This window comes from Trachypithecus francoisi, unplaced genomic scaffold, assembly GCF_009764315.1.
Source record: "Trachypithecus francoisi isolate TF-2019V2 unplaced genomic scaffold, Tfra_2.0 Lachesis_group3, whole genome shotgun sequence".
Lineage (NCBI taxonomy): Eukaryota > Metazoa > Chordata > Mammalia > Primates > Cercopithecidae > Trachypithecus > Trachypithecus francoisi.
The window spans coordinates 40,630,292-40,654,093 of record NW_022681468.1 but is presented as its reverse complement, the minus strand read 5'-3'; the positions used below and the strand labels follow the sequence as shown (position 1 = coordinate 40,654,093).

General features: G+C 43.4%; 2 protein-coding genes across 2 annotated transcripts in view; one reads left to right on the top strand and one right to left on the bottom strand.

Annotated features, from left to right (window-relative positions):
* Positions 1–650: 650 nt before the first annotated feature.
* ZBTB25 (zinc finger and BTB domain containing 25) lies at positions 651–23,701 on the bottom strand. Its single transcript, XM_033187761.1, is given in 4 exon segments — positions 651–1,605; positions 1,608–2,287; positions 7,740–7,919; positions 22,945–23,701. Coding segments are annotated over 4 exon segments (1,857 nt in total). The 5' UTR covers positions 23,490–23,701; the 3' UTR covers positions 651–1,153.
* The window catches only part of ZBTB1 (zinc finger and BTB domain containing 1), a 30,718-nt gene continuing 28,848 nt past the window's right edge, over positions 21,933–23,802 (top strand). Inside the window, exon 1 of the mRNA XM_033187758.1 lies at positions 21,933–21,956. The gene's annotated coding sequence lies outside the window, so the exon portion shown is untranslated. The remainder of the gene's footprint in view (positions 21,957–23,802) is intronic.

Genomic DNA, 23,802 nt, shown 5'->3' with positions numbered 1-23,802 from the left:
GAGGGTAGAAAGATGATTTACATTTTATCATCTTTCTCTTTCAACTCATGTAAACCTCTGGTCATAAAAATCTCAAATTGCTTTTTAAGCTGTCTAAGAAAACACTATACACCAAGGTAACAACCCTGGGGTTTTTAGTCAATGTAGTTCTAGCTCAGTCTCTGTCTCTGCATGCTTATTTATCTATGTGTGTATATCTTACTGTTTCTTAAAGATTTTTAAATTTCTCTCTGACTCTTCTCCCTTTCTTAACTGTTTTTTATTAAAAATGAGGTATACCATGTCTGTAATCCCAGCACTTTGGGAGGCCGAGGCGGGTGGATCACGAGGTCAAGAGATCAAGATCATCCTGGCTAACACGGTGAAACCCCGTCTCTATTAAAAAAATACAAAAAAGTTAGCTGGGCGTGCTGGTGGGCGCCTGTAGTCCCAGCTACTCAGGAGGCTGAGGCAGAATGGCGTGCACCCGGAGGCGGAGCTTGCAGTGAGCCGGGATCACGCCACTGCACTCCAGCCTAGGCGACAGAGGGAGACTCTGTCTCAAAAAAAAGAAAAAAAAAAGAGGTATACTCAATATTAAAAAGTAAAAAGAAGCCATGTAGGTAAGATGTTGTGGAGCTAGTTGTTAAAAAATAAAACTACTCATGATGTGGTATATCTTAAAATAAATTTTTATACATTATAACATATGTATAACATATAGTTATGCATTAAAATAAGTATTAATTTCCTATATGGAAGAAAATATTTAAAAATAATCCTTGTAGGAGTGAATTCACATGAAATGTAGGCAGAAGTGATAGTTTAGAATATGCTTTAAAACAGATTTAATTTACTTTATATTCAATTTGATTTTACTGATTCTGTAACTGGAAAAACTTAGAAATTCTATAAATAACTATTTAAAGTTTCCATATTTCTACATTGGTTTCTGATTTCTAAATTGTAATTTCATTTGTGAAAAGTTCACAGTAGTAACTGAATGTTACATTTTAACAGCCACATGAAGATCTAATATATACAACCTTAAAACCATGGATAAGCTGTGAAGAAAAAAAGTCAACGAAACGAGGAGGAAAATAATTAATGAATAAAAAATGCTATGCGAATTTTCTTTTTCAGAATTGGTATAAAAATTCTGAAAGAGAAGCTGCTACTCAACTAGGATAGCATCCACATTTTCTTGTGTAAGCTCTGACTCTAAGGCACAAGGCAAGTCTAAGTGTTCTTGTGACAAGCAAGAACTTTTCAGGGAGACATCAGACCAGTTGTCACAGTATGGCTGAAATCTCTGGGCCAATGCATTACCAAACCTTTGGCATTGGTTGTATCTGTAAGATTTACCTTTGTGTGTATACATGTGTTCCAACAATTGGCTCTTTCGAGGGAATTTATGACCACAGATGGTACAGCTCATTTTTCTTTTCCTTGAAAAAGAAAAATTACAGTTTAATTCTACTGGCTCTGCGTCTTTGGAGATCAAAGATACTTGACTGATCTGCAAAGGCTCTGTGGTATCCCGGTTGGTGTGGTCTGGCTGCTGTTCATTCTCCTTAACAATGAAGGAGCTGAGCCTGTGGCATTCAAGGGCCTCGCTGTTTTCATAAGGGGATGCACTTCACCAAGGTCATTGCTTTCCAGAATGGAAGCAGGGACACCGAATGGCAGGGATCCAGACACATGTGTATGGAGATGTTGCCTTAGGTTACTACGGGAATCAAAACGTTCCCCACAGTAATGGCATAAGTGTATTTTAATACTGTTTTCAGTAGAAGTGGGGCCTGTCACCTCTGATGAGGGTGAGGGGTGGCTCTGGGAGATCACAGATTCTGGGTCACATCTCTCCTGCTTGATGGAAACTGGGGGCTTCTGGTGCTCCTCCAGAGCCTGGGTGACAGGATGGGCCCTCTGCTGGTCTGCAGTGCCATCATCCAGACCAATAGCAAGAGACAGCTGTAACTGGGGGTGGTCACCCTGGACAGCAGCTCTGTTTCCACTATTGCTAGAAGGAGCTTCTTTGACCTCCAGTCCTTGTTTCACAACTGTTTTTTGGGTTGTTGAGATCTGAATGCCATATAAATTTGAGGACTGCACAGTCTCCGGTGAGAACACTTGATTCATTTCAGTTGCAATGTGAGAAAGGTAGTCGGCGTGAAGAAATCGAATCCCTTCCTCCAAACGACTATGATCCACAATCTGCTTTGGCCCTTTCCCCGTGTACATAATATGCAACAAATAGCTGAATATGTCAGGTTGGATGTCAGTTGGCTGTATTTTTATGCATTCACTGTTAAAAACAAAAACAGACCCACAAGAAATGAAACACAACCTAGTTCACCTTTCAGCTAACAGCATAGTCTGAGACTAAAGTAATTTCTTCCTAAGAAGTTCAAACTTAGCAATCTGCCTTATAAAACATGGCAACACAGGCTTAAACTTTCATTTTATACCAACTTTATGCCTACCAAAAAGTCTTCCTGTATTCAATCTGCTGCCTAAAGTTAGGAAACACAGTCACATTCTGATTAGTTCAACGTTAATTGAATGACTCCTAAGTGATATGCACTATACTAGATGCCAGGGGTAGAAAACTGATGAATAAAATAGGTACCCTGCTCTTAAGGAATTTAACAGTCTATCGAGTAAACAATCAAAAGAACTAAAAACAGGGACTCAAAACAGATACCTGTATGCCAATGTTCACTGCAACATTACTACAGTAGCCAAAAGGTAGAAAGAAACTGAGTGTCCACCAAAAGATGAGTGGATAAACACAAGATGGCCTACACATACAACGGAATATTATTCAACCATAAAAGAAGGAAGTTCTGATACCTGCTACAACGTGGAGAACCCCGAAAATATCATGCTAAGTAAAATAAGACAGACACAAAAGGACGAGTATTGTATAAAATATCTAGAATAGGCAAAGCCATAGAGATAGAAAGTAAATTAGCGGTTTCCAGGGGTTGAGAGGGTGAGATGGGGCATTACTGCTTAACGGGTACAAAGTTTCTGTTTGGGGTGATAAAAAAGTTTTGGAAATAGACTGTAATAATGGTTGTACAACATTGTGAAGGTGATTATCACCACTGCATTGTATAATTAAAAATGGTTAAAATGGCAAATTTTACATGTTTATAGCCACAACAAAAATATCTTAAAACTGTTGAAATAATCTATTGAAATTGGCCAGGTGCGGTGGCTCACACCTGTAATTCCAGCACTTTGGGAGGCCAAAGCAGGTGGATCATCTCAGTTAAAGACAAGCCTGACCAACATGGTGAAACCCCGTCTCTACTAAAATTACAAAAAACTAGTTGGGTGTGGTGGCACACACCTGTGGTCCTAGATACTAGGGAGGCTGAAGCAGGAAAATTGCTTGAACCTGGGAGGTGGAGGCTGCAGTGAGCTGAGATCACATCACTGCACTTCAGCCTGGGCAACAGAACGAGAGTCTGTCTCAAAAAAAAAAAGAATCTATTGAAATTGATAATATTTAAAATCTAAATGCTAATCTTATTTTGGCTTCCCAAATATATTCATATATGTGTTCTTTAAATCACAAATGAGGGGCCAGGCATGGTGGTTTATGCCTGTAATCCCAGCACTTTGGGAGGCTGAGGCAGGTGGATCACTTGAGCTCAGGAGTTCAAGATCAACCTAGGCAACACAACAAAATCCTGTCTCTACAAAAATACAAAACAAACAAACAAAAAATTAGCCAATCGTGGTGGCATGCACCTATAGTCCAAGCTACTTGGGAGGCTAACATGGAAGGAACACTTGAGTCCAGGAAGCAGAGGTTGCAGTGAGCTAGGATCCTGCCACTGCACTCCAGCCTGGGCAACAGAGCCAGACCCTGTCTCAAATAATTAAAAATAAAAATAAATAAATAAATCACAATGAATACAGGTATAATTTTGAAAAGCTTAAAAATAATCTCAAATTTCAATTTTTACATATGAATCTAGAATTCAAGTAATAGATGGAAATAAGTATGTAAGAAATCAGACATATCCCTGCAAAATTAGAATAGAGACAACCTGAAGGAAATGTTGCTATCAAGGAACAATGAAATCTGTGAATGGACTTACGTTTCCTGCAGCAGAAGTTTATGTCAGTGCATCAGGTTGCTCTGGGTGGCAGTATGCTGGCAATCCATTGCTTTAGTCTTGATACCTTAGGACTTCCCTCTTCCTCTACTGGGTTCCACTCTTGGCTCTAACCCACCCACTAACATGGTTTGTGGCAGGGCTTTTAAAAATATCAGTTCAGGGTTCTAATAATATGATTTTTAGTTGCTCAATACAGAGATACCACATAGCACGCCTACCTTTGTATCACCCGGGTTCAGTTTAGCAAGCACATAACAGGTGCATTGAGAGCTGAACCAACTCACAGCTCTCAAGAGACTGCTCTGAAGGTGGCATTTCCAATATAGTGAGAGTAATCTACACTGACACTTAGGTCAGATAAGAAACTCCTTCATTTGCCAGAAAAAGTTGCCCATTACTTGTTCCCACTCCAATCTCCTCTCCACTTTGTGCTGTATGTTTCAACCATTCCGATCTACTCTGTGGTCTGAATGTGCTGGCCTGGTTCATATATCTGTATATGTTTTCATGCCATTTTTTCCCTCTGCCTATGATGCACATTCTTGAGTCCTATTACAACATCTGAAAAACTCCTTCTGATTCTTCAAGATCCAGGGTCTCTGTAAAGCCCGTTCCAACCTTCTCAAAATAGGGCCACTGAAACCTTACTCTATCTTGTATACACTTCTATGACAGACTTAAGGCATTATTATTAATAGTAACAGTAGCTAACAGTGCAAAACTTTATTCTAAGCATTTCAATATTATTAATCCATTTAATCTTCTCAGTACTCATGGGGTGAGTATACTATTCAAACATTTTATAGATAAGGAAATGAAGGCACAGAAGGGTCAATTACAGCACAACTATTTGCTTTATACACATTACTTATCAGACTATGAATTGCTCAAAGACAGAGATTATAACTTACCTGTTACGGGTGATACGGTTTGACTGTGTTCCCACTCAACTCTCATCTTCAATCGTAATTCCCATAATTCCCACGTGTGGTGGGAGGGACCTGATGTGAGGTAACTGAATCATGGGGGTGGTTCCTCCATGCTATTCTCATGATAGTAAGTTCTCACGAGATCTGATGGTTTTATAAGTGGCTTCCCCCTTCACCTGGCTCTCATTCTTCCTCTTCCTGACACCATGTGAAGAAGGAAGTGTTTGCTTCCTCTCCTGCCATGACTGTAAGTTTCCTGAGGCCTATCAAGCCCTGAGGAATTGTGAGTCAATTAAATCACTTTCCTTTTTAAACTACCTAGTCTCGGGCCAGGTGCAATGGCTCATGCCTGTAATCCCAGCACTTTGGGAGGCTGAAGCAGGTGGATCACCTGAGGTCAGTAGCTCAAGACCAGCCTGGGCAACGTGATGAAACCCTGTCTCTACAAAAAATACACAAATTAGTTGGGTGTGGTGGTACACACCTGTAATCCCAGCTATTCGGAGGCTCACAAGAATCACCTGAACCTAGGAGTCGGAGCTTGTAGTGAGCCGAAATCACACCATTACACTCCAGCCTGGGGGACAGAGTGAGACTCTGTATCAAAAAAAAAAAAGAAGAAAAAAAACCCCAGTCTCAGGTACGTCCTTATAGCAGCGTGAGAACGGATTAATACACTGAGGTATAGCACAGAGCCTGACATATTGAATACTTATTCAATAAATATTTGAATGAATTAACAATTAAGGCCGGGCGTGGTGACTCACGTCTATAATCCCAGCACTTTGGGAGGCCGAGGCGGGTGGATCACCTGAGGTTGGGAGTTCTAGACCAGCCTGACCAACATGGAGAAACCCCGTCTCTACTAAAACCACAAAATTATCAGGGCGTGGTGGCACATGCCTGTAATCCCAGTTAACTCAGGAGGCTGAGGCAGGAGAATCACTTGAACCCAGGAGGCAGAGGTTACAGTGAGCCGAGATTGCACCATTGCACTCCAGCCTGGGCAACAAGAGCGAAACTCTGTCTTCAAAAAAAACAAAAACAAAAACAATTACAATGTATAATTGAGGATGAACTCCTATTTCAAGTAAGGTTCTTTAAAAAAAACATAGAGTGTTCTGTCACTTTCAATCTAGGATGGAATAAAAGTACTCTACCAAAAGGTTAGAATCTGAATACCACTTTCCTTCCCCCTCCCTACATACCTAATATGCTGGAGTAACCCAAATATGGAAAAGCAAAGTAATTTTGAAAAAATATTTGAAACAAGTGACCCTTAAACTGTAATACAGACCATATGGCAGGTAGAATTATGATACTGAAACTTTGCTATGAAAGTGTTATATGAGCCTGGGTGCGGTGGCTCACGCCTGTAATCCCAGCAATTTGGAAGGCCAATGCGGGCAGATCACCTGATGTCAAGAGTTCGAGTTCAGCCTGGCCAACATAGTGAAACCCCATCTTTACTAAAAAAATACAAAAATTAGCCAGGCGTGGCGGCACACACCTATAGTCCCAGCTACTTGGAAGGCTGAGGCAAGAGAACTGCTTGAACCTGGGTGGTGGAGGTTGCAGTGTGCCGAGATCGCACCACTGCAGTCCAGCCTGGGCGACAGAGCTAGACTTCATCTCAAAAAAAAATAAAAAATAATAAAACAAAAGTGTTACATGAAATAAAAATTAACAGCTTAGTGACTAAAAGCATAGACATAGCTTCAGACAAATCTGTATCAAACTTATTGGCTGTATAATCTTGCATGGGCAAGTTACTTAACTCAGTCTCAGTTTTCCTTTCCCTAAAATAGGGAGAGCAGTAGAATTTACATTACAGGGCACATACTTAGTGCTTGGGTATGGGATAAGCCTTCAGTACATTTTCGCTATTCTTTTTTTTTTTTTTTGAGACCGAGTCTTGCTCTGTCACCCAGGCTGCAACGCAGTGGCACGATCTCGGCTCACTGCAACCTCCACCTCCCAGGTACAAGCGATTCTCCTGCCTTAGCCTCCCGAGTAGCTGGGACTACAGCCGCCCACCACGCCTGGCTAATTTTTGTATTTTTAGTAGAGACAGGGTTTCACCATATTGGCCAGCCTGGTCTCGAACTCCTGACCTTGTGATCTGCCCACCTGGCCTCCCAAAGTGCTGGGATTACAGATGTGAGCCACGGCGACCGGCCAATTTTAGCTATTCTTAGTTTCATTCTTATTTTCCACTAAGGCCTACCCACTGAGTTTAATTACTAATGTATAAAAAATTATTATAATTTAGCCAGGCACGGTGGCTCACGCCTGTAATCCCAACACTTTGGGAGGCTGAGGCAGGCAAATCACCTGAGGTCAGGGGTTCGAGATCAGTCTGACCAACATGGTGAAACCCTACCTCTACTAAAAATACAAAAATTAGCCAGGCGTGGTGGCACACGCCTGTAATCCCAGGTACTCAGGAGGCTGAGGCAGGAAAATCGCTTGAACCTGGGCGGCGGAAGTTGCAGTGAGCTGACATTGCGCCATTGCACTTCAGCCTGGGTGACAGAGCAAGACTCCGTCTCCAAAAAAAAAAAAAAAAGAAAAAATTATAATTTTACTTCTTAGGGTGACTCCGTAACAAAGAATTTCCAAAATGATATTATAATAAGGCTTATATAAATCACAATATTAAAAATTCTTATTTACAAAAACACATCCTTACCTTGTTTGGTGAATAAATATCATCTTGAAATAGTTAGAGAAAGCGGCAAGCACCGCTCTGTGGGCTTTGAAGTAAACATCTCCAATTGCAACTGTGCAATCACACAGAAAACCAAATTCTCGCTGCATATTCAGTTGTTGGAGAAGAACAAGGCTATGGCTGGCAGTGTCCATTGTGGTTCTGAAAAAAGGACAAGATAAATATATATAGGTGTGTATGTATATACGCATTACTTTTTATTAACACAAAATTGTCTACAGTTCACACAAACCTACAGAGTAACAAGGAGACCTAATTTAAATGAAATTATTCAAGTTTTCCATCCTAGTACTTTCACTGCAAACACGGCTAACACTAAATTCCTCCATTATGACAACTGATATAAACTCTGCTGAACCATAAAATATGACCCTTTTTCCTCTAATAAGAAGATAGCTTGGTATGAGTGACACATGAAGACAGACCTGTCCTTTTCCATCTATGTGAACACAATGTTTCTAATCTTGTTTCCTCATTAGAAAAATGAAAATGAGATACTGATTCCTGCCTCAGAGTTAAATGAGATAACTTATGTGAAAATCATGTTGCAATGGAAACTGCTACTTGATGTTAGCTATAAATGTTAATAACATAACAGGGTATCCTGGCTGAGCTAGAGATGTCACTCCTCCTCAGGGATCCTCTGGTACTTAGGGGATACTGGCCTCCCACCTCTCATCAAATGTTTGGGGGACTTATCAGTCACAGTAGCTCAGGAACCCTTAAAATAGATGTCAAGCCACATCCCCAATTTACTTGTGGCCCAAGAGCCTCATGAGAAAGAACTTAAGCCGGCGCAGTGGCTCATGCCTGTAATCCCAGCACCTTGGGAAGATGAGGCAGGAGGGTCGCTTGAGCCCAGGTATTCGAGACCAGCCTGAGCAATCTAGTGAAACCTCAACTCCACAAAAAATAAAACAATTAGCTGGGTATGGTGGCATGCACCTGTACTCCCAGCTACTTGGGGGCCTGAGGCAAGAGGATCACTTAAGCCTGGGAGGTCAAGGCTGCAGTGAGCTGTGATCACACCACTGCACTCCAGCCTGGGAAACAGTGAGACTGTCTCAAAAAAACAAAACAAAACAAAAAACCAAAAAAAAAAACAAAACAAAAAAGAAAGAACTTAAACCCTGATCTCATCTGGATTCAGATGCACATTAGAATGTAGGTTCCCAAAGGAAGTAGAAGGCAAGGTGGAACAACTGTCAGGGGAGCCTATATGAGGAAGAATATGCAGAATTCTGGCCGAGAAGCCGAGTATAAGCAGCAAAGACATTCAGAAGTGCCCTGGTTTCAGGCAGGTGCGAGACTACATCATCTTCTCTACCCTACTGTGGAGAGAGCCCTGGTAGCTGTAGTAAAAAGGGCATCACTGGGTGGCCAGGAGAATATCCTTTGAAAGAGCAGACACTGAAAAAGAGAATGAGGTTTCCACACCAGCCAATCACACCAACGTCTAAGGAGGTCAGTGATGGAATGCGGGGTTCGCCGTCTGGAGACTGGCAGTGGCTTGGGCAGTAGACAGCTAAGTGATCAGTAATCTAATAAATATAGCTAACATTTCATAGTGCTTCCTATGTGTCAAAAATTAGCCAGGCATGGTGGTACATGCCTTAGTCCCAGCTACTTGGGTGGCTGAGTCAGGAGGACAGCTTGAGCCAGGAAGATCGAGGCTATAGTGAGCCATGATGATGCCACTGCACTTCAGCCTGGGTGGCAGAGCGAGACCCTGTCTCAAAAAAAAAAAAAAAAAAGCCACGTACGGTGGCTCATGCCTGTAATCCCAGCACTCTGGGAGGCCGAGGCGGGCGGATCACGAGGTCAGGAGATTGAGATCATCCTTGCTAACACAGTGAAACCCCATCTCTACTAAAAATGCAAAAAATTAGCTGGGCATGGTGGCGGGTGCCTGTAGTCCCGGCTACTTGGGAGGCTGAGGCAGGAGAATGGCGTGAACCCGGGAGGTGGAGCTTGCAGTGAGCCAAGATCGCGCCACTGTACTCTAGCCTGGATGATAGAGCAAGACTCCGTCTCAAAAAAAAAAAAAAAAAAAAGACAGAATCTATTAAAACTACATATTTAATGTACTGATGTGGAATAATCCCCAAGTTTTATTATTATTATTATTATTATTATTTGAGACGAAGTTCTGATCTTGTTGACCAGGCTGGAGTGCAATGGCTCCATCTCAGCTCACTGCAACCTCCTCCTCCCAGGTTTAAGTGAGTCTCCTGCCTCAGCCTCCCAAGTAGCTGGCATTACAGGTGCCCACCACCATGTCCAGCTAATTTTTGTATTTTTAGTAGAGATGGGATTTCACAGATGGCCAGGCTGGTCTCGAACTCCTGACCTCAGGTGATCTGCCCACCTTGGCCTCCTAAAGTGCTAGCATTACAGGCATGAGCCACCGTGCCAAGCCTAACAAAATAAAAATCTATATTGACAATTTCAGCATGTGAAAAACGTGTCTTAGAATCAGTGAAAAGGTTCAAATGGAAGTATCTTAAATTAGCCTGATAAATTGTCTCAAAAAAAACAAAAACAAAAACAAAAAAACACCAAACCCTCGGATCATAAACATTTTCACCAGTTCTTCCCATTATGTAGTATAATGAACTACTGAACCACAGGGAAATGAGACATAGCACACTAATAAGCCACCCATATGGGAATCTTATGGTTAATGGTCTATGGGTAATAGTTAAATTCTTCACTTATTCAACAGATTTTTTGAAGAGCAATTTAATAAAGAAAAATATATAAAAGCGTGCATTGTACAAGGCGTGGAGACAGAAAAATATGACAGATGTTACACTCAAGATTACAGGCTCACAGGAAAGATAAAACATCAAACCATAATTATAATATGAAATAAATGCATTTAGTAGCATAGAGCAGTTAGAGAACATGCTATCAGAGGGAGATAAACACAGGCAACTCGATGGGAAAGAAGGCCAGGCAGAAAAAAAATAAAATGAATAAAATTACTGGGAAGAATATGAATATTTAGATAACAGAAGGATTCAGTCTGGCATAGAAAAAAAAAAAACAAAGTAACAGAAATAATGAGATGTGGTCAGCTCACAAAGGATACTGAATATAAGACTAAAAAGTAGTATCGTGTTTGAAATCAACTATGTAAGACGTTTGAGTAAGAACAGCATGATCAGTTTACCTTACTCTGTGGGAGGGAGAACAGAGCGTGGTAGTTAAAGCTTGAACTAAAATCAGACAGCTTAAAATTTTAGCTCTGCCATTTACTAGCTGCATGGTCTTGGCAAGATACTTAACTCTCTGGGTCTCCATTTCACTTATAAAATATGGATAATGACAGTATCTAACTTAAAGGTTATTTGAATTTAATGATATAATGCACTTAGAAACAGTGGGCCCATAGTAAGTGCTTAATAAATACTAGGCATTATCATCATCACCATCATTAGGCGTGAGTCAAGACTGCTCTAATAGCAACATATAAAAAATATTAGCAAGGGAAAAGGCATGGAGAAAGAAAAGACTGGCTAGAAGCCTGCTATGATATCAAAGTAATCGTGGTGGGAATGGAGGAAGGAATACAAGAGATACATTAGACACAAAACTGACATGTCTTGGCAACAGACTGGATGTGGTCACCACAGAGATCAAATCAAAGGTGAGTCTCAGAATTCCAGCTTGGGTAAACAGAAGAATTCATCCATTCCTTCAGATCACATTTTCAGAGTAACTGCCATGTGCTAGGTGTTGATATAAAGGCAGAGTCCCAGAACATTAGAGAAGTAGTACAGAAACTGGCTTGATAAGAGGCTCCCACCTCAAAAAAAAAAAAAGGCCGGGCGCGGTGGCTCACACCTGTAATCCCGGCACTTTGGAAGGCCGAGGCGGGCAGATCACCTGAGGTCAGGAGTTCGAGACCAGCCATGGTCAACATGGTGAAACCCCGTCTCTACTAAAAATACAAAAAATTAGCCAGATGTGGTGGCAGGTGCCTGTAATCCCAGCTACTCGGGAGGCTGAGGCAGGAGAGCCGCTTGAGCCCGGGAAGCAGAGGTTGCAGTGAGCCAAGATCATGCCATTGCACTCCAGCCTGGGCAACAAGAGCGAGTTCCACCTCAAAAAAAAAAAAAAAAAAAAGAAGAAGAATAGAGGTTTCACCTCAGACACCCTGAGCTCCAAATGTTTACCGGATATCTAAGAGAAATGTTTACTGATCAGCAGAGACAAGAAGCAGGACTGGGCTCTAGAGAGAGCAGAGCCAGAGAGGGAGAAGAGGCCTCTAAAATGACAAGGCTGAAATAACCAAGTATGAAAATAATAAAGTAGACTAAAAAGTAGGATGAAATAAGAGGGAAAAAAGCTAAGAATGAATCTTTGGAAAACAGAAAAGACACAATAAGACAGAGAAGGAGAAATAAGAAAACATCATCATTGAGGAAAAGCAATGACCTTGCAGAAAGGAGGTGGCAATGGTGCAAAATAACTGAAGAGAAACATGGGGGTGAGGCCCATTACAAACATGTCGAGTGTAATGACCAAAAGATTCCTGGTGACCTCTGACAATAGCACAGGAAAGCAGCAAGGGCCAAATATCTCACTGCAGGGGATATTAGAAACCAGAGGCTAGGCCAAGCACAGTGGCCCACGCCTGTAATCCCAGCACTTTGGGAGGACAAGGTGAGTGGACCACTTGAGGCCAGGAGTTTGAGACCAGCCTGGACAACATGGTGAGACCCTGCCTCTACTCAAAATACAAAAATTAGCTGGGTGTGGTGGCACATGCCTGTAATCCCAGCTACTTGGGAGGTTGAGGCCGAAGAATCACTTGAACCCAGGAGGCAGAGGTTGCAGTGAGCTGAGATGCATTGCACTCCAGCCTAGGCAACAGAGCGAGATTCTGTCTCAAAAAAATAAAAATAAAAATAAAGAAACCAGAGGGTAAAAAGCCTAGACACAGACATGACAGGACAGGACATTAAGGGAGCTTCAGATCAGAAGAAGACCCAAATGCACCTCTTCCTTTTACATATGAAAGAAACCTGGAGTAATAAACTCTGAAAGTTACATAGAGCACTGAAGGTGACACAGAACTTTCATATACAATAATTTATCTACTTCAGATTAGATAATTTCTATTAATCTATCCTCAAATTAAATGACTTATCTGTCATATCTGCTCTGTTAAATCTATTCAAGATTTTTGTTTCAGATACTGTATTTTCAGATGTAAAATTTTCATTTTGTTCTTTTTTAAAGTTTCTAGTTCTCTGCTGAGATTTCCTATTTGTTCACATATACAACATTATTTTGCTTTACATCCTTGAGCATAGTTATAACAGCTGCTTTAAATTTTCTCTGCTAAATGCAACCTTTGGCTCATTGTGGGGTCAGTCTCCACTGATGAGGGTGATGGTTTCTGGATTATAGCCTAGATATTGTGATTAATACAAATGACTCTAGATTCTGTAATATTCTTCCAAAGAGGGTTTATGTTTTTGTTTTTGCAGACAATTACCTCAGCTAGACTTAAACTCCAAGTTCTGCCTACCCTGTGGTGGACGGCAGCTAAAATCTCTGCTCCTCTAGCCTTAAGTGTGCTGTTTGGAGGCTGCTCCACACATGTACAGTTCAGGGGTTTGCAAGAAATTCAAGCAGAGTTTATAAACAGTGTTTGGGGTTCTGCCACTCCAACATTCTTTCTAGGATTTTCTCCTGCACTTTCCAGCTGCGTGATCACCGTGAGCTCTGTCTCCATTTCTTTTAGAGAGATTACAGGTTGTTATTACAGTTGTAGCCACCTCTTCATATCACCAGCTGGGACCTATGCCAGTCTAAAAGCCATAAAAACGGAAGTTTATTCACTGCTGTTCTTCTCTTCCAATTGCAGACCTCAATCTAGTTTCTGTAATTCTCAAATGCCATCTAGTAATTTTTAAAACTTTCATCAGCTGGGCACAGTGGCTCACGCCTGTAATCCCAGCACTTTGGGAGGCAGAGGTGGGCAGATCACCTGAGGTCAGAAGTTCGAGACCAGCCTGATCAACATGGAGAAATCCCGTTTCTACTAAAAATACAAAATTAGCCAGGTGTGGTGGCGCATGCCTGTAATACCAGCTACTCCAGAGGCTGAGGGAGCTGAGTTGCTTGAACCCGGGAGGTGGAGGTTGCGGTAAGCTGAGATCGTGCCACTGCACTCCAGCCTGAGCAACAAGAGCGAAACTCCATCTCAAAAGGGAAAAAAAAAAAAAAATTATCAAGTTTGTATTTATCTGCAGGAAATTGTCCTGATAGGAACTATTCAACCATTGCCCCCTCCTCCAACATTTTGTTTTTTTTTAAATGAAAGCAATTTATTAGAAAATAAATAAAAGAATGGCTACTCCATAGGCGGAGCAGCCCTACTCAACCATTACTGTTTATCAGCAGTTCTAAAAACCTGTGGTCTCACGATCCACTTACACTTTTTTTTTTTTTTTTTTTTTTTTGAGACGGAGTCTCGCTCTGTCGCCCAGGCTGGAGTGCAGTGGCCGGATCTCAGCTCACTGCAAGCTCCGCCTCCCGGGTTTACACCATTCTCCTGCCTCAGCCTCCCGAGTAGCTGGGACTACAGGCGCCCGCCACCTCGCCCAGCTAGTTTTTTGTATTTTTTAGTAGAGACGGGGTTTCACCGTATTAGCCAGGATGGTCTCGATCTCCTGACCTCGTGATCCGCCCGTCTCGGTCTCCCAAAGTGCTGGGATTACAGGCTTGAGCCACCGCGCCCGGCCCCACTTACACTTTTTAAAAAAAGTATTACAGGCTGGGTGCAGTGGCTCACACCTGTAATCCCAGCACTTTGGGAGGCCAAGGTGGGCGGATCACAAGGTCAGGAGTTCAAGACCGGCCTGGCAACATGGTGAAACCCCATCTCTACTAAAAATACAAAAAAAAAAAAAAAAAAAAAAATAGCTGGGCATGGTGGCGTGTGCCTGTAATCCCAGCTACTTGGGAGGCTGAGGCAGGAGAACTGCTTGAACTGGGACCTGGGAGGAGGAGGTTGCAGTGAGCCAAGATCACACTACTGCAGTCGAGCTTGGGCTACCGAGCAAGACTCTGTCTCAAAAAAAAAGTATTACAGATTATGAAGAGCTGCTGTTTATATTTGCCAATATTTACTATATTCAAAATTAAAAGACTTTAAAATATTTATTTAAAATAGCAATAAACCCATTACATATTAACATATTTTTTCCTAAAAAAAACTTTCAAAAATAAGTGAGAAGAGTGGTATTAATTTACATTTTACAATCCTCTTTAATACCTGGCTTTAACAGATACAGCTGGACTCTCATCTGATTCTGCATTCAATCTGTTGTCATACGTTGTTTTGGTTCGAGTATATTGAGAATCTGTTCTTACATAAGGGAGATCCTTATTGACCCATGAAATCTTCAGTGGCTCCTTGGACCACACACTTTGAGAACCACTGCCCTACACTATCTTTTTTTCTTTTTTTTTTTTCTTTTAAATCTTATGAGGTAGTAGAGCAGGTACTATCAGTTCTATTTTATGGTTGGGAACCACAGGCTCAGAGAAGGCAGGAAACATACCTGAAGTCAAACAACTAGCAATTAAATGGTGCTGGTAATACCTCAAGACTGACTTTAAACCCAGGGCCCTTTCTTCAAAACCCCATCTAGAACTTTCAACATTTATACTGTTGGCAGATTTTGCAAATATGTTGAATCAAATAAGGGAGTAAACTTTTCAAGTGTATAAAATGAAACAAAATCTATTTAAAAAAAAAAAAACACCAAGTACACATGAGGTGCGTTCAAACTTGTTTTGCATAACAGGAGACCTTTGATGTTGTAATATATCAGATTACTTCAAATCAATAGCCCCATTTCAGTGCAAAGTTATTAGAACATTTTCTAATACAACCTACTTTGCAAACTATTAGCTAGACTTTTTGCATAGCCTTTACTCATCATTCTTTGACCATCTATTTTATTTTCTCTAGTATGTGAAAAAGCTAAAGTTTCCCATGAATATAGAAAGAGCTTAGAAGTTACATTTGAGACTTTCTGGTGAGAATTTTAAGATGTGAGAGAAATTATGGAAAAATAATGTATCATTTTATTATACTTATAAATACTAGAATCAAAATGTAAGAGTGCTACATTTTTAAAAGTTTTATCTGTTATCAAAGTATATGTTTAGCATTGATATTTAAGAGATTACAAAAACCTTCTTTACCTTCTAGATTGTAGTAACTCTGGATTACTTCAAATTAAGATGGAACAACTTTATACTAGTATCTGTTTGTTTAAAGCTGGCTTGATATTCAATATATATCTTTGATTCTTATGTATTTAAAAAAATCTACTGTACTAGACTGGACTCTCAGATCTATGGTAGCCAGACTGATATCCTGGACTACACAGCTCTTCATTCTCTCAAGCTGTAAGAATCTTTAATAAAAAGGAACAAAAAGAGCAAGATGATGTTTCTGTAGGAAAACAGTCTTAGATATTTTCTCTGTCAATGCTTACCACCGAGACTTTATGATGAATTATCATTCAGACAAGGAGATAGGAAAGTTGGCAGAGGAATATGTACAGCTTTTTTGAGCTACTTACTCACGGCTATAAATACAAAGGCAAAAGCAAAATATTTCAAGTGCCATATGATAAAAGACTTTATATAGCGACTAACTTTTTTTTTTTTTTTTTTTTTTTTTTTTTTTGAGACGGAGTCTTGCTCTTTCGCCCGGGCTGGAGTGCAGTGGCCGGATCTCAGCTCACGCAAGCTCCGCCTCCCGGGTTTTACGCCATTCTCCTGCCTCAGCCTCCGGAGTAGCTGGGACTACAGGCGCCCGCCACCTCGCCCGGCTAGTTTTTTGTATTTTTAGTAGAGACGGGGTTTCACCCTGTTAGCCAGGATGGTCTCGATCTCCTGACCTCGTGATCCGCCCGTCTCGGCCTCCCAAAGTGCTGGGATTACAGGCTTGAGCCACCGCGCCCGGCCGCGACTAACTTTTTTAATGGAACTTTCACATGACTGTAGAGGTGTGACATTTAATTACCTAGAGAATGAAAGAATGTTTGTAGAAATCATTTTATCCTGAAACAGAGGTTCTTATTGCTGACTATACTGTAAAACCTTCTATGAAGAGCTGTATTGATGTCTGAGTCCCAACCCAGGCTTAGCCCAAACAGAATTGAATTCCTAGGGGTGAGGCACAGATTCTTTTTTTTTTTTTTAAGACAGAGTGTCGCTCTGTCACCCAGACTGGAGTACAGCGGCGCGATGTAACTCAATTTAACCTCCGCCTCCTGGATTCAAGTGCTTCTCTCTGCCTCAGCCTCCCGAGTAGCTGGGACTACAGGCGCCCACCACCACATCTGGCTAATTTTTGTATTTTTGTGGAGACGGGGGTTTTGCCACGTTGGCCAGGCTGGTCTCGAACTCCTGACCTCAGGTGATCCACCTGCCTTGGTCTCCCAAAGTGCTGGGATTACAGGCGTGGGCCACTGTTCTCAGCCAGATTCTTTTTTTAAAAAGCTTCCCAGGTGATTCTAACGTGACACCTCAGTTAAGAACCACTGCCTCAAAGGAACAGGGGACCAAGGAAACCCAAGAAATTATTTCACACTCTACAATCACAGTGATATTTAAGAGACTATTAAAAAAACCTTCTGGCCGGGCGCGGTGGCTCAAACCTGTAATCCCAGCACTTTGAGAGGCCGAGATGGGCGGATCACGAGGTCAGAAGATGGAGACCATCCTGGCTAACACAGTGAAACCCGCTCTCTGCTAAAAAAATATAAAAAACTAGCGGGGCGAGGTGGCGGGCGCCTGTAGTCCCAGCTACTGGGGAGGCGGAGCTTGCAGTGAGCTGAGATCCGGCCGCTGCACTCCAGCCTGGGCGACAGAGCAAGACTCCGTCTCAAAAAGAAAAAAAAAAAAACCTTCTTTACTTTCTAGATTGTAGTAACTCTGGATTAGTTCAAACTAAGATAGAACAACTTTATACTAGTCTCTATAAATAAACAATTCCTTGAGAGCATTCAAAGTGTGAAAATTATGTTGACTACATTAAATGAACAAATATCAATAACTGTAATTCTAATTGTAACCTTAAAATATTGGCCAGATTGGCCAGGCGCGGTGGCTCACGTCTGTAATCCCAGCACTTTGGGAGGCCGAGGCGGGCAGATAACAAGGTCAGGAGATCAAGACCATCCTGGCTAACGCAGTGAAATCCCAATTCTACTAAAAATATTTTAAAAAGTAGCCAGGCGGCCGGGCGCGGTGGCTCAAGCCTGTAATCCCAGCACTTTGGGAGGCCGAGACGGGCGGATCACGAGGTCAGGAGATCCAGACCATCCTGGCTAACATGGTGAAACCCCGTCTCTACTAAAAATACAAAATAGCGGGCGAAGCGGCGGGCGCCTGTAGTCCCAGCTACTCGGGAGGTGAGGCAGGAGAATGGCATAAACCCGGGAGGCGGAGCTTGCAGTGAGCTGAGATCCGGCCACAGCACTCCAGCCTGGGCGACAGAGCGAGACTCTGTCTCAAAAAAAAAAAAAAAAAAAAAAAAAAAAAAAAAAAAAAGTAGCCAGGCATGGTGGCGGGCACCTGTATTCCCAGCTACTCGGGAGGCTGAGGCAGGAGAATGGCATGAACCCAGGAGGCGGAGCTTGCAGTGAGCCGAGATCATACCACTGCACTCCAGCCTGGGCGACAGAGTGAGACTCTGCCTCCAAAAAAAAAAAAAAAAACTGGCCAGATTAAGAAACAAAAGTGCTCCATGGCCGGGCACAGTGGTTCACTCCCAGCACTTTGAGAGGCTGAGGCAGGTGGATTATCTGAGGTCGGGAGTTCGAGACCAGCCTGACCAACATGAAGAAACCCCGTCTCTACTAAAAATACAAAATTAGCCCGGCGAGGTGGCACATGCCTGTAATCCCACTGCTCGGGAGGCTGAGGTGGGAGAATCGCTTGAACCCAGGAGGCGGAGGTTGCGGTGAGCTGAGATCACACCACTGCACTCCACTCTGGGCAACAAAAGTGAAACTCCGTCTCAAAAAAAAAAAAAAAGAAAAGAAAAAAAGAAACAAAAGTGCTCCTAAACTGGCAGGATGGGCATGGGTGGGGAGGTAGAGGAACACACTATTTTCAGATTTCTTTTCAAATAGTACTTAGGAAAAAGAAATATTTACTCTATTACTCCATTACACCTAGATTGGATTTTATAACATCTAAAAGTGATATAGAAATTCCAAATCTGAAAATACTGTTTGAGTAAAATCTGCTGTAATTCCAGACATCTGCTTATTAAGATATACTGAGAATGTTAGCAAAGAGGGTATGAAGTGGAGGTGGTAGATGATACAGGAAGAGTAGTTATGCTCTAGAAACCTTTAATGGACCTGGGAAACGTTAGCTTGGCGCCTCCTGCCTGTTGGCAGACATAGGCAACCTACAAGCATTTCTAACTCCCATCTAACCAACATGACATTGTAGGATGCCTGATAAGGCCAAGCACACAAGAAAACTAACAACAGTGAGCACAAATTGTTAACAGACCTTTAAAAAAAATCAGAACCCGGAGAAAGAAAGGAAAAGATTCTTCTTAGTCCATTAAAGACAGACCAAATTTCTAAAAGAAAAAATAAGTTACTCAAAAGGACAGGAGAAAGCTGGAAAATTACAATGCTAGTACAGACCTAGAATACAGTACAGACAAGAGTAACTAAAACTTCTGGATACAGGTAAACCAATACTTCTTTCGCAATGGAACTGTACTCCCATGAACACATTACTCAAGTGGGCTAATAAAACCCTTTGCTTAAAGTGCCTGGAGAGTTCAGGAAAAACAAAACATCCATGCATGACTGATTTGTAACCAGAGAAAAAACGAATTAGAAAAATATCAAAAATAACTGAAAACTCTAAGTACTTTTTCTCCCAATAAAGCACAAAAAAAAAAAAAAAAAAGAGAAAATTCCTGTTAGCAAAGGGAAAGTAGAAGTGTAAATAAATGCCTGTAATCCCAGCACTTTAGGAGGCCGAGGAGGGCGGATCACCTGAGGTCAGAGTTCAAGACCAGCCTGGCCAATATGGTGAAATTCTGTCTCTACTAAACATACAAAAATTAGTTGGGCATGGCGGCAGACACCTGTAATCCCAGCTACTTGGGAGGCTGAGGCAGAAGAACTGCCAATAAGGGGGAAAACTCAAATGTCCATGGATAATCAAATGGATAAAGAAAATATGGGCCAAGCACAGTGGCTCACACCTGTAATCCCAGCACTTTGGGAGGCCAAGGTGCGTGGATCACTTGAGGTCAGGAGTTCAAGACCAGCCTGGCCAACATGGCCAAACCCCGTCTCTACTAAAAATACAAAAATTAGCCAGGTGTGGTGGCAGGCGCCTGTAATCCCAGCTACTTGGGAGGCTGAGGCCAGAGAATAGCTTGAACGCAGGAGGCGGAGGCAGCAGTGAGCCAAAATTACGCCACTGTACTCCAGCCTGGGTGACAGAGGTAGACTCTGTCTAAAATAAATAAATAAATAAACCAGAAGTATAAATAAATTTAATCAATAATCCTGAAACTGGTGTTTGCTTCAAACACTTTCTTCTTCCTCCTCTATCCCTAAGCAGGTTCAAATGGCAGTATCTTTCCTTTCTTAGGGAGAATACTACTATTCTGGTTATTTTCAAAACCTATTATTATAATAAATACTATATGCAAGGCCTTGTGCTAAGTGCTGTATATACATTATCTCTTAAAATCCTCACTGTGATGACTAATGTATTATTTTCATTTCCATTTTACAAATCAGGAAAAATCCTATGCTTAGGACACACAATCAACAAATGGTATAAAGCGGAGATAACAAGCCAGGTCTGTCTCCATAGCCTGTGCTAATAAACTGGAGCAGTATTTTCTTAGCTTTCTCTCCTTAAATGACTGAAGTTCACATGCTATTTGGAATAAATATGCAGAAAAGGGGCACAGGAAGTGGTGTAGAAAGAAGCACTTTATAACTTATCAAGATAAGAGCACCTGCACTGCTTTTTTAAAACAAGGAAAAACCGTGCAATAACATAAAACCCCCAACTCTTTTCTGGCCCTATTATTGCTAAAACGGACAAGTTGGTCAGGCACCACCTACGGTCCATAGTAAATAAATCACTTTGGTTCAGTGGTGGGGAGGGCATTATGCAACACTTCCCAGCACAGCCCTGGCTAGGATATTTTACGGCCAAGGCACTTGGGCCCCTCCTCCCCAGCTAGACAGCCTGGCTCCTTCACATTCCCCTCAGGAGATAGGGTGGAAGCTCACAGCTCCACTTTGTAAGGCATAGAGGGCAGCTGAAAGTCCTGCTTGGCCTCTCTGGGCAACCACAGGCGCCAATAAATCAGCCACAGGCGATTCTCTCATTCCCTTCCTGGCTGAAACAGGAGCAAGACATAATGCAAAAGAGCACTGATTGGACTTGAGAGATAAGCGATCTAGGCTTAAATTCTACTGCAAATGACTATATCACCACAGCTCAGGTAATGGCCTGTTTCCTCAGGCTTCTAACATGAAGACAGTACCATCTCCTTTTTGGTAAAGATACAAAGTTCATCTATGAAAGCAGCTAGTATGATACTTCGCCCACTGCAAGTATTCAGTAAACAGCGGCCAACTTGAGCAGAATCCATCTCTACTACATGCAAATAAGACATTCAAGGTAGGACTGGACAAAAAAGGTGTAGCAGGTTATGTGGGTTCCTCTCTGCTTTCTTCCTGACCATACCTTGGTATTTCATTGATTGCCAGCTCTCAGAACTAATCTATTCCATGTCGTATCCCATCAGTGTTCTGTTCCCTGTTAAGGAGCTGATGTCCGGTAACGGATTCATGATTTACCCTTAACTAAAATATATGAAGATTGTTAAAGAAGACTTTGATGCCTTAACATAAGGAAGCAACCAATGCTGCAAATAATGGTTATTCTTGAAGAGAACAGCAATGAAATTTTCAGGGGTGGCTGAGGGGTGAAGTCTTTTAGTTCCAAAAATACACCATAGGCGGCCTACCTCACCTAGAAATACTATCAAACCCACACAATGGCGATGCCTGATTTCTCCATAATCTGAATCAAGCCAAGTATAATGACCTCCGCCGGATACATTCTCTACAGGTGAGTGGGGTAAACTGGCACTGCGGTCCTGGCATGGTGGAGAGTGCAATCACCAAGGTATCTGGAGCCTTGGAGTCTTAGCTATCAAGAGGTGTAGCTAGCTCTAGTTACATCACGCTCTTTAGGCCTGGTGTCTTCTCTGTGATGATCAACAGATTTTCTGTAAGGCACCGCTCAGCTCTAAAATTTGAGATTCCAAAGTGTACTCTACACACTTGACAGTATCTTGTGAGAGGATCAACAGCTCTGCCAGACGAACTTGAGTCTCAAGAGAAAGAATGCCAAACTTAATCCCTTGGGGAGACCCGGGCGCTGACTGCTGAAACATGCTAGGTGCTGTCAGGTTCCAGGTACTACGCTGTGCTATGCGCTGCCTCTGCAACTGATAACACCTGATTACTCTAAATAATGAGTGCCAGAGAAGGCGGTGATGGGTCAAGCTTCAAAAAGAAAAACCGGATTTGCTTAGAACAAGATAAACATAATTTGAAGATAGAAAATAAATTATGAGGGCGGGGGGGAAGTCTTCTTGCCCTAGAAACTAGGTAATCACAAGCTGGGAGTGGAAACACTAGCCGCAGCGTCCTCGCAGCATCTGGAAAGTCGCCCGCTCGTAAGAGGGGTGGGCGCCACCCGGGGGGAGGCCGCAGGCCTATTGGGATTTCCTGCTAGGGGTCGCACCCGGACCCGCAGCAGGGACGGCTCCGCACCTTCGCGGCACCCAGTGTGCCACCCTGAATCAGGCCCCGGCGGCCGCTCCTAGGAGCAGCAAAGGGTGGTTCTGGGTATTGTCGGCCCAGCGCTCACTCGCGGATGTATTTTCCTCCTGTGCCCTGCCTGACACCTCAATGGGACCAAAAACACCCCTCTCCCCAGCTACTTGCATCTGTTCCGCGACCGGTGCAGCTGCAGGCCGCCGCCCTGGGCGGCTCGCGGCTGGAGGGACTGAGACCCGGGCAGCCCACAAGGGCTGGGCCGCATCGCTTACCCAGATGCCCCCGCGGCGGCAAGCCGACTCCTCCGTGCAGGAGGGGCGGGCTCCCAAGCCGCGCACAGCAAGCGGTGGAGCCGGCTCACGCACCCCGCGGCTGGCTCTCGCGCGGCTTCCCGCGCCGGCAGCCCGCGATGGCCCCACGTGATCGCGTGTCTGGTAGCAGGGGAACGAGGGGCGCCAGGGCCAGGGTGTGCGTGCGCGCGTGCGTGCGTACGTGCGCATGTGCGCGCCCTCCCGCCCGCAGCCGGGCTGGGGTCGGCCCGCGCTCTGAGCGCTGCCGCTACAATTCGCAGTCGTGACTCTGTAGGCGGAAGCACAGGGACGAGCCGAGAGTCACAGGCTCCCCACAAACAACCGCGTGACCCGGGGACTTTCCCCAGGGTGTGCAAAAGCACAGGCACCCCCTCAGTTCTGGGGTGAAGGTGGGGGTGGGGAAGGATGCGCCCGCGTGTTCGCTGGGGAAGGGATGAGGGCTCGGGGCCAGGGAGGCCGAGCCGCGGGAGCCTGGGTGGAGAGGCTGACTGGGCGAGGTGGGGCATGGCGAGGGAAGTGACTCAGGGCCAGAGGCGGACAGGCCCACGGAAGGTGGGTTGGGGGGAGCGCGGGGACTAGACCCTGAACCGACGGGACAGAGCGAGGTTGCCGAAACACTCGAGGCGGGCCGCGAGGGACGGCCCAGCTGCTGGGCCCAACGGGGCAGGGGTCTGACATCTGGACAGAGTGGGAAAACAGCCGCGCATCCTGCCCTGGGGAGTCGGGAGGAGCCCCGTCACATCCAGCTGTGCAAACAGGAGGAGGAGGAGGTCCCAAGCCTACCCTTGAGAGAGGGGCGAGAGGGGTGGTCAAGCCGCC